The sequence below is a fragment of the Nasonia vitripennis genome, chromosome 5, assembly GCF_009193385.2.
Source record: "Nasonia vitripennis strain AsymCx chromosome 5, Nvit_psr_1.1, whole genome shotgun sequence".
Taxonomy (NCBI): domain Eukaryota; kingdom Metazoa; phylum Arthropoda; class Insecta; order Hymenoptera; family Pteromalidae; genus Nasonia; species Nasonia vitripennis.
In genome coordinates this window covers 1,157,480-1,168,356 of record NC_045761.1, presented here as the reverse complement: position 1 = coordinate 1,168,356, position 10,877 = coordinate 1,157,480, and the positions used below count along the sequence as shown (strand labels likewise).

The following is a 10,877-nucleotide window of genomic DNA, read 5'->3' as shown; positions in this document are numbered from 1 at the left end:
CGGCGAAGGATAAGAACGCTATAGGGCTGGCAACTTGTTGATTTCTCCGCGCGAGAGAAGATAATTTAATATATTGGTCAGAATGTAAGCGACTTCCGATGCACCGCTTAGAAGTAATCTGCCGTTTTATGACGAGTCTTCGCGATACGAGATTAAAGTTTCATTCACTTTTTAACTCGCGCAGAGAGAGGAGGCAATTAAAGTGTATTTCTAATTATTGAAACGCTATTTTTGCGATCTTATACGCGCTTTTGTTGCATAATCCCATTGTGCGTATCACACCGTAAGACCGCATGAAAAAGTTTAACGAGTAGAAAATTAAGAAATCTTGTAGTCGCTCGAATTGACTCTTCTCACTTCAACAATGAGAAATGTGCATCGTCCACTCGATTAACCCCAAAGGAGTCGAGTTTTATCTGTCATTGAACGAGTTAAATAGAAAATTGCCGCCGTTCATCTGCGGGTTCAAGTTCAGAGGGACTTATTCATTATTATATCACGCTTTTAAATTATTAATTTTTGATCTTTACGAAATGATTTTCGCGGCTTTATGTGTGACCTTTGCGAGTATTTGCGTACCCAAATGTTTTATGACTTTGACTTTCGAATTAATTATTGCTTCAATTTCTTGATTTTTAGCAAATCATGAGATTTTTTATCGCGACATTTTAACAGCCACAGCGTCATGATTATCAAAGTGCAAAGACAGTCTCTCGATTATCATTGAGAACATTCTCAGTAATGACGAAAAAGTATACGGAAATATTGTATATCTTCATCTATCTTTATCGCAATGTTTCGTTAAACCAATTGAGTCAATTGTCTCCGTGGTACATACAAGCGCTATCTAATATTAGCATCAATCTCGCGGGCAATAATCGGTAACGTGCGGCTGCTGTGCGTTTGTCTCCAAGCCTCGCACGTGACGGCTCATCAGCGGCTGCGTATGCAATCCTGCACAGCTGCGACGTATAAAAGAGGATCTTGATCTTGAACCGCAGCTCTTTTGGTCCTGAACGCGCGCGCGGGCGCGACCATGATACAGAGTGAAACTTGAAATCGTTTGGTGTGGAATTCGTCTGGTACTTGTGGTGTCAGTTTCGGTCTGGGTTTTGGTGAGCAATACAAAATCTGACTTCAATTTTTAACGTAAATTTAAATGTTGAATCTTTAAGCTTACGGCAACAACAAGCAAAATGAGAAACCCTCAGAGCGAGAAGATCTTGGACGACCAGGAGTGCTTCGAGATAGTGCGCAAAAAGCTCAGCCAAGAGTCGATGGAACATTACAAGCTGGTCAGCTACGAGGTGGTACCACTGTCCTCGTGCAGCGGCTTCATGGGCCAGTACTTCAAGTTGAAGGCGACGGTGGCCTCGCCGCTGGACACCCGCAAAATCGAATTCTTCACGAAGCTTCCTCCGAGCAGCGACAGTCCCCAGCACGATTTCAACATCGAGATGGGCAGCTTCCGCAAGGAAGTCGATCTCTACACCATCGTCTTCCCCGAAGTGCTGTCCGGTCTCGACAAGAGGTGCATACCAGAGTGTTTCCTGGGCCTGGACGACGCGGTGATTGTGCTGGAGGACATGGCGAACAGTGGCTTCGTTATGACCGACAAATACGTGCCTTTCGACTACGAGCACTGCGCCGTGATGATGAGGACCCTCGGCAAGTTCCACGCCAAGAGCATGATATTCGAAGAGCTGGCCAAGAAGAGCCTGCACGACGAGTTCTCGCACTGCATGCACGAGACACTGTGGCCGCTCAAAGGGGTAATACATCGTTTTTTTTTCGTCTCTTTTCGTCTTCTCGATCGAAATTATGATCGAAATTATTCTTGATTGTCTCGAACACAGCAACGCGCAACCAAGATGTTTGCCGCAGCCGTCAAGGGCTCGATCTCGATGGTAGACCTGCTGACCGAGTTGAGCGAGGAGCAAAAGCAGACTTACAAGGAAAAGATCGCGAACTTGTCAGTTAATCACACGAACAAACTGCTGCCCTCGAGTAAATACAGAAACGTGCTCTGCCACGGTGATCTCTGGGCGAATAACATCCTTTTCAAGTACAACTCTGAAGGGAAACCCGTATCTTGCTGCCTCATCGACTTCCAGCTTGCCAGGTACATACATGACTTGGATGAAACAAAAAATCCTACAAATCTTTCCACGAGCGTAATTTCCGAAACAGGTACAACCCACCGGTGCACGACATAATGTGCTTCCTGCAGTTCTCGACGACGCGTCAGTTGCGCGCGGATCACCTGGACGACTTGCTGCGCATCTACCACGAGAGCGTGACTGAGTCGTTGGCTGAGTCTTCGCTAGACGCCCAGAAAGTCTTCCCTTGGGAGGAGCTGGGGGCTTCGGCAGCGGAGCTGCGCACGATGTGCATGGTGCACGGTATCCTCAACGTGCCGATCATGCTGCTCGACGAGGCTGCCGTGAGCAAGTACTTTGTGCTCGAGCCTCAGCGGCTCGAGGAGTTGCTCTATGTTGACAGGACGCCGCTTGTCTGTGGACAGTACGAAGAGGTGCCGGCGTATAGGGAGCGCATGCGAGACGCCTTTCTCGAACTTCATGATCGTGTGTGCGCCTAGATGCTGGAGGTGACGATCGATTTTCTTTTTTCGAACTATGATTGAGATACGAAAAAAAGAGATCAGGAGTGATTACTTATAGAATTCCTTTTTTACTAGTGCTGTTGTCGATTGACAATTAAAAATAAAAATACTGTGTGATTGTTACTGTACTAGGAAAATGGAAACGTTTAAGAAAAATAGTTTGAAAAACCTGTAAAAAAGTAATAAAGTGAATAAGAAATCATAAGAACTATAATTTTCTAGGAATAAACCTTGATTTTAGAAATCGGTGATCGGTTCAGTATAAAACAAAACGCTGAGAAATTTCAATTTATTTTTTTACGTAAAACTCGTACTTATCACTTTAATGTAGATTCAATTACACAATAGGGATCACATTAGACATTGTCGTGGGGTGGCGGGGGAGAGGATCTCTCGACGGTGTGTGGACGAACCTTACGGTTTCGTTCTGTTCACAGGCTATCTCGTCATTTCCCCAAAGGGAGAACAGTTTCGTGTAATATATGTTGTGTTGGTATGTCTGTATATTCGGTGGAGTTCATATTTCTATAGAGTTCCTTCATTCTTATACTCGTATGTATAAAAAAACGTCTTTGAAAGTTTATTTGTGTTGTCGTGTCCATTGTGTTTTATGCATGTGTATATAAGTGTAAAAACACGGATTAAACGGGAATTATGGCATTATTCGTATTCTCTTTGTTTTCACTTTTTCTCTTTATGTATATAATTATTTATATCATCAATTATAATGAATATAGTTATGTACAATATTGAATCTCATTCTTTAACAATAACATCAACAACATGATTAAACAACGTTCCTCATTGGTACACAAATTGTAAATGTACAGATAAAAAAGCATTAGATGAGGTTCAATGAGGCATTAAAGGTGGCGTACGCTCTGCGCGCCTATTTTCTTTATAATTCTTTGCGTATTACATTTTCCTTGTTTGTTTTTGTTCATTCATTATGTTCCGTTCTGTATTTTTTCGCGTTACTTGCATTTCGTTTACTATTTCAGATTTGTCTTTCACCACACAGAGCATTATAATCCGATCGTATCTGCTTAATGACATAACGTTGTCTTCAATTCAGTAAGGTAATTTTTCTCTTATTTTGCTTGCTTCATTTCAGCTCATCAATTTTGCTATACAATCATTCAATTTCACGGTTTCGTTTACATTGCATTTTGAAATTCCTCACTCTGTTATAATATAATGTTCCGCAGTATTTTTTTTTTGTTTTGTTTGCAACGTTTTCTTCTTTCGCCTTACTTTTAATATTACATACGTTCCACATACATGCAAAATGTGCACCACGGTAGAGATATCCACGTAGTGTGCACGAGAATTGAATGGTATAAGGATGAATGAATCGATTCAATTTGGTGCATGATTTAATTATTTAAAGAGAGTGCGCGAGTAACCCGCACCTCGCAGATACCGACGATCCCTTTTCCCTTATCATATTCTTCTAATAGTTTTAAAAAAGGAACTCAATTGATTATTATCATAATCTTTGAGTGTGCGAAAATTTTCTGCGTATAAATGAAATCGATTGAGTATATAGCTATAAATCTGCATACATCCAATGCGTTTCTATTCTAATTGATATAAAGTCTCTGATTCACAGTGATAGCAAATAATAACTTAACAGCAGTAGACATAGACTACACGACACAGTAAAAGTAGAACAAGCTATAACTATATAAATGAGTATTTGTCAAATTTAACGAAAATAGCCATTGTGGCTGTTATGAGTGTATAAAACAATTAATCTTAACAATTGATTAAAATTGCATGTTTAGACAAATATTTACTATTTCATGCCATGTATTTAACAAAAGAAAACTCTGAAATTTGCCATTTACACATCAATAAATTAACAAAATGTAATAGTCCAATAAGCTATACTATTATTATACATCCGTACGGCACTAAGTACTTTTTTTATTTGTTACATATTTTTTTTTACATTTCTTGCTCACACATCACTTGAAAAATTCGCACACTCCTGAAAGAATATTACAAACGAATAAAAAAATAAAACGCATAGTAATCGCAATCAAACGCGTACATAAATAAGGAGTCACAAAAGGGGCACGGGTGAAGTATGTAAAGCCCTAGAGGATCGTCGGACGATTCGGCGAGGCGAAAACACGATCTTTTCTAATAAACTACACAAGGCTTTCACGAATTAATGAACGACTTGCACGAATCTAATGCACGAATTTGTATTTTTTTCTTAATTCACCGGGGCGAGCGAGGTCGGGATTTCGGAGCGTTTTGCCATGTTTTTTTTATAGTTTTATTTTTATACAGCCTTGGAAGAGGAGAGAGCAATAAAGGAATCTATTCGGTTACCTCTTTCAACGATGTGCGCGACGCGTTCTTTTTAAATTTATATATCTATATATATCTAAGGTTTACTTTGCCGGTTGCGAAAGCTCGACAGTTTACGCGCGCTTTTGCTACGAATTACGATCGAGTTTGCAAAAAACTTCTTATTTATTCAATTTTTTTTTTATTATAACGTTTTACGTACACATTTAAGTCAGCAGTCTTTAGTTCCCCGATGGCTGCTCGGCGAATGGATTTATATTATATATATATATTCTTCTCGTCTCTAGGCATTCTTTGATAAGACAATTTACTTTTGATGATCGAGAAGCGTTCAAAATACCTTTACGGCCACTCAACCTACGTAAAATCATTTGCGATGAAGAAAATAAAATACCGATTAGTAGGTTTAACGTGAATAAAATAGAAAAATTCAATAAGTAAAAGAGCTTTTAGCTTTGAGCAGGTATTTTAACAGCTTCTCATCATAAAAAGAAACGTTATCGGTTCACGAAAGCCTCGAACTATTCAAAGTTTAATCGTACGTCTATAAGACAAAATTTACAGAAATCACGTAGATCGAGACACGTCGAGGAACACGCAGAAAATGACGAGGCGGGTGAGAAGGATTCATGAAGGAATTTCGCGGCCGACTAATAGTTTACATAAAAGCTTATACTTAGATTAAAAAAACACGCCAGAAAGTGAAAAGAAAGTGAAATAATCTGACAGAAAATCGAATGCATTAAAAGGAGAGCCGTGACATCAGTAACTAGAAAACTGATACAACGCGACCGCGAAAAAAATTCCTTGGGTTAACCACGCACCTTGTCAATCCAGAGACAGAGACGGAGATATGAAATATAGAGAACGAGAGCTAGATCGAAGTGTTGTGTATAGATAGTTATATGAAACTCGACCGACCGCGGGATGATTATCGTTTTATTTCCGCTGCGCGCCGGACCTCCTCGCCGCGATGTCTTAGCCATGTGTACAATGTCTGTATATCTGTTTTCGAGTAAGTGTTTGTGTGAATGTATTTATGTATACGTGTGTACATGTAAAGGTATATAATTTTTATATACGTTAAATAACACGAACTGCGGTGGCAGTGAACAGTGCACGTGGATATTGCAACAGCAGCAACAGCAGCATCAGCGGTTTTTAATTCTTAATACACCTTTTGCTTTTTAATTTTTTTTTTAATGCATGTAACGAACACGGCAGCCTCTACCACAGCTAGTATTTCTCTTTTTCCTTCGCTGATTTATTTTATTTTTTTTTTTCGTTTCATTGAACTTTGAATTTACTGTGTTTTTCATTGGCCTTTGCCCTTCGCACGATGAATTCGCGCGCCAACTATTCTTTCTATACATCTATGTTATTCGTGTTCTTACGCCCGCGTGAGAGTGAACGTATCTGCCTTGGAGGAATGAAAAGAAACCATTGGATTGCGCACGAATATTAACGAATGATCGTGATCACGAGAACATAAAATTCTGGCGTTTATCATTTGTAAATACTCATTATTAGCTTTTTTCTTTTTCTCAACAGCACATTTTTACAAATAATTGCTTACTTACAAATATTTCCTGACAGTCATTATTATCTATTTACATCGATTTTATTCACGAATTATCAATTACTTATGTTCGTATAATCTTTCTGAAAAAGACTCAAAGATTCGTACGTTTAATATATTACATAGATTAACATAAATAAAATAAAAAAGGCGAGTATCTAATTAAGTAATATCAACAAGGTATATTGATACTTATCACCCTCTATGTTGAAAATTTAGCATTAAAAAAAAGCAATGAAATCCGAATCGTTTAACAGCACAATTATTTATAGCTATTTATATATAGATTTTCAACTCGTTACTCACTACTATAAATAAATAGTGCAACAAACAACAACATTCTCTAATACTCAGATTATATTCATTCATCGAGAGCCACAGTTGTTTACTTTATAAAGCGTTTGAAGCACCAAAGAAAACATACTTTGATTTTCAATGATTTTCTTTTCACCTCCTACGTATAAGGCAGATGACGTCTGACTATGCCGCACTTGAACCACTTAATTTTACATAACATTCTTGAGTTATGAATGTACGTTTATCGCTTCGTCGCTGCAGTTGTCGCGCGCAAAAGTAGAAACGGGCGTTCCATGTTGCAACGAAACAGATATTTTAATATAAAACACTTTTAATAGAGTAATCACCATTTCCATGTCTCTTAATCGCGTTAATCTTAAAAAAAAATTTAATCCTAATAGGAAAAATTAATACTCTGTTTCGGTGCAACGCAAGACGACCGCATCTGTTTCGCATAGATTACGCGCCGCCGGTTATTACAAATAGACCTCGCATGTATTTAATATCATTTTTTTTTAAGTTTTTGTTTTTTTTGTCTTGGCTAAACTCCACTTCGTGTCTTTCTCATACATGACTTAATAGTTAGAGATATATGCATAATGTATCGTCGCATATTATAATGAACGTCCGTATATATACACACGTGAGTTTCACAAAAATATATAAAAGAGAGAGTGTCTATGTATACACATATATGTGTGTGTGTATATATATATATATATATATATATATATACACACGATGTGTGTGCATATATATCTATGCCGCAAATATACCGATATACAACCGATTTTTTCTTTTATACGCAAAATCGTGTGGAAAAGGGTGTCTTTGCCTTATCATTACGTTTCATTTTTCCTCTTATTTATAATAATCATCTGTATGTATAATATGTATATAGAACCTGTACAAAGTGCTTGATTGAGAGTCTTCATTTAGTCCTAGACAAGACACACGAGGTAAAGATTTTCCCTATTTTTATCTCTGTTTACCTTTTTCGTCGCGTAAACGGTTTGCAGTTTCGCACGATCGTCGCACGGGACGCGATGTGCAATCGCTATGTATCCCCGACGACGTGCGATCTCACCTCTACGCGTCTATATTTATTTTATTTTATCTCTGTTTTTTCTCCCTTTACCCCATTTGAAAGTCTTGCGTTTCTTTACTCTCGTTTGTCGCGCGCTTTACGTATATATTTTGTTAATTTGTCTGTATTTTTTTGTTCCGAACGAAAAAAAAGTATAATTATATCTATATCCTTCTCGCATACTCCTCATCGCTACGCATGGGTATCGCGTACCATAGGGTATGCATCGTGATGGCTCGAGGGGGCAAAGAGTGTCCTCGACGCCCTTATCGTCAGCCGGAGTTTCCTCGCTTCTACATCGTCGATTTTTATATTATTTTATTTTATCTCTCTTCTCGCTTTGGGCTCATGTTTTATTGAGGTCTGAGAAACGCCATCGTCGCGTGTTATCTCCGCGCGAGTGTCAATTCCACGGCATTACGTTATACATTTTTTTGTTGTGTCAGCGTGTACGTATCGCGTATGTGTATATTTGTGTCCGAATGAAAGAAGTTAAGTGACGTGGCAGAGAAGTTCAAACTCCTTCGATCAGAAAGTAAAGTGTTCCTTTCTATGTCTTTCTTTCTTTCCGTTTCCTAGCTGTGCACTCGCAGCGGAGTATTCGCGCGACATCGTAGACGTTCCTCGCTCATTTCACCGTTTTATATCTTAGTTTATTTTATTCATTTAGTTATTTGTTTATTTTTTTTTTTGTTATTCTTTATCTTTATTTTATTTAGCTTTTCTCTCGCGTTTTATAGTTGGCCTTTGGCGTGCAGCAGCGCGCGTTCGTCGCGCGCGCGTTTCGGCGCGCTCTCTACGCGTGCGCTTTTATCCTTATATATCAATGTTTGTCTTATCTAAAGATGCACTTATGTATAGTATTTATATTATTTATATTTATATAACGAGTTGCGATTCTGTTAGCGTCTCGGAAAGTCTCTGGAGCCCCATAAGCCAAGCGCGTTCAGTGCTTAATTAGCATTGAATAGCATTAGAGATAGTCGCTAGAGCTTAAAGCGTCGTCGCGATTTCGTGTGTCTCGAAGAGCACAAGCGCCTCGGTAAAAAATGTATTAAACGATTTAAGCAAATATTAGATGTATTAGTACACGACTCATGCTAACGCGAAACCACCGAAAACACGTTCATGGCTAGTTTTAGGCTAGCGGATATTAATGCTTTGACGCTTCGGCGCTCGTAATACACAGCGATATACTTAGAACCAGAAAGATGCAATTCTAATGTCATTAGAGTGTCTCCGATTTGCGAGTTTACCGACAGAGAGCAACGGTTTGTGAAGATCGCGTAAGCTACTCTACCGCGCCTCGTCTCACCGTTCTAGTTCAATGTAAACGTTACTTCTATTTAAGATTTTAAATTTAGTCCGGAAATCATTACACCGCAGCGTATATTCTGTGTAAAATATTTATGTTACTTATTACAATTATATTAGAAACAGTATTTTCTCATCGTTATTATAAAGGTTATCCTTAATCCTTAATAAGTCTCTCTTGCTAACTGTTAATTATACTCTGCGTTTAAACGTGTCTCTACGTCCATTATTATTCTCTAAACGTTATTCTTAAAAGTGTTCCATACGTTACGATGCAAAAATGTTCTTTTTTTGGATGCACGTAAAGAATTTCGAATGCAAGAATGTAATGCCTATAGCTCGCTCGCGCGTTAGTGATCCTTCAAGACACATCGAGCTGTCGCAGCTGACTCGGTGCCGCCGGGAAAAAGCGCGTCATCGCATATTAGCGGGCTCCGAAATACTCCGAGACGCAAACACTCGCGCTTTCTTCTTCTTCTCCTGTACTTCGGCTTCGTCTTCTTCTCCATCCTTTTCCACAGAGGCAGAAAGGATGCAGTATGCATCGATAGATGCATCGTTCGCCTTATATTTTAAGATCATGTGTGTAGCAGCCCTCGGACCGTGATCGATCGTGCCGTCACTCATTTCAGCAGCAGCAGCGCAGCCTCCCCTTTTACAAGCACGCGTTTACTCCTCTCTCGCGCATTTTGGCCCGTATCCGCGTACTGCTCTCATGTCGGAGACGCGTCATCCTTTGTCCTCCCTCGCATTGCGCTCTCTCCTCTGTTTCTCCACGTGTGCGTTCTGTCTTCGTCTTTCTATCCCTGGCTCCGTTTGTCTTGCAGTCGTGTATCGGTATCTGTTATCTCTCTGATCTCTCGCCTCGATATAAACTTTGCAGTACACATATATAAACGTGACGTCGATAGAAAAAGAAAAAAAGACAATGACACGCAAACGTATAGAAACGTATACAATATGCAGAAGAAAGAATATCAAACGATGGTCGTATACATAATCGCGTGCACACGATTGAAAGGTCGACTATTTCATTGCGATATGCGTGCACGTATATCGTCTCTTAACGGTAAGTTTCAGCTGTTCCGCTTCTATGGTAAGAATAGCAGAAAAATAAGTATAACAAAAAAAAAAAAACGAAATCCGGGTTATTGAGCTACTCTGCAGTGACAGCAGTGCAGCAGTAGTATTATAGTTTTGGTAACAGTAGTAGTACGTGGGACTGGTCCTAGGCCTCTTTACTAGGCGTACACTTAGAGAAAGGCCGTGTAAGTGTCTCTGTGTGTACGTATATTTAAACGCTGCAGGTTTTACTTTCTATGTCCGTTTTGTTTTTGCTTGAGATTTTCATCGTGAGTCGTGGTGATCGACAAGGAGCGAGGGTACGACGGACGCGCGGTATAGCGTATTAACGAGTGTCGAGGTGGCGATGGCGATGGCGGCTTCAGCGTCGGCACGATGTCACACAAGAATTGCACGTCCTACGTTGGCGCGACCTTTATGCAGGTATCGCGCTTAGATGTAGGAGTACGGTCCGTCGGTGAGGGCGCTACACAGCAACAGTCAGGAGGCGTCGTCCTTGCCTCGGGCACCGCGGCTGGGCCTGTACTCGAGGCCCGGGTCGAACTGCATCAGTACAAAAACCTGTGAAGCAC

The 10,877-nt window shown here is 39.7% G+C and overlaps 2 protein-coding genes across 16 annotated transcripts in view; one reads left to right on the top strand and one right to left on the bottom strand.

Moving 5' to 3' along the window:
- Positions 1-885: 885 nt before the first annotated feature.
- LOC100122199 lies at positions 886-10,384 on the top strand. Of its 2 annotated transcripts, none has more exons than XM_008203564.4 (4): positions 886-1,115; positions 1,176-1,772; positions 1,857-2,122; positions 2,191-10,384. In XM_008203564.4, exons 2-4 carry the CDS (start codon positions 1,197-1,199, stop codon positions 2,597-2,599), a joined length of 1,251 nt encoding a protein of 416 aa, XP_008201786.1. In that variant the 5' UTR covers positions 886-1,115; positions 1,176-1,196; the 3' UTR covers positions 2,600-10,384. The 2 variants fall into 2 exon arrangements, with proteins under 2 accessions (XP_008201786.1, XP_001605801.2); XM_001605751.6 differs by having other exon boundaries at positions 913-1,093.
- The window catches only part of Slo (slowpoke), a 92,139-nt gene continuing 84,160 nt past the window's right edge, over positions 2,899-10,877 (bottom strand). For 6 of the 14 annotated variants that reach the window (XM_031931614.2, XM_031931613.2, XM_031931611.2 and 3 more), the window contains one exon: positions 2,899-10,866. In XM_031931614.2, coding sequence (XP_031787474.1) covers positions 10,786-10,866 — 81 coding nt within the window. In that variant the 3' untranslated portion in view covers positions 2,899-10,785. The remainder of the gene's footprint in view (positions 10,867-10,877) is intronic. The other 8 variants (XM_031931609.2, XM_031931607.2, XM_031931608.2 and 5 more) reach the window with 3 other exon arrangements.

Excerpts from the sequence above, each read along its gene's own strand:
- LOC100122199 (XM_008203564.4), top strand. The coding sequence starts at position 1,197 with ATGAGAAACCCTCAGAGCGAGAAGATCTTGGACGACCAGGAGTGCTTC. Across the intron at positions 1,773-1,856 it reads CACTGTGGCCGCTCAAAGGG|CAACGCGCAACCAAGATGTT; the intron begins GTAATACATCGT and ends TCTCGAACACAG. Across the intron at positions 2,123-2,190 it reads ATCGACTTCCAGCTTGCCAG|GTACAACCCACCGGTGCACG; the intron begins GTACATACATGA and ends TTTCCGAAACAG.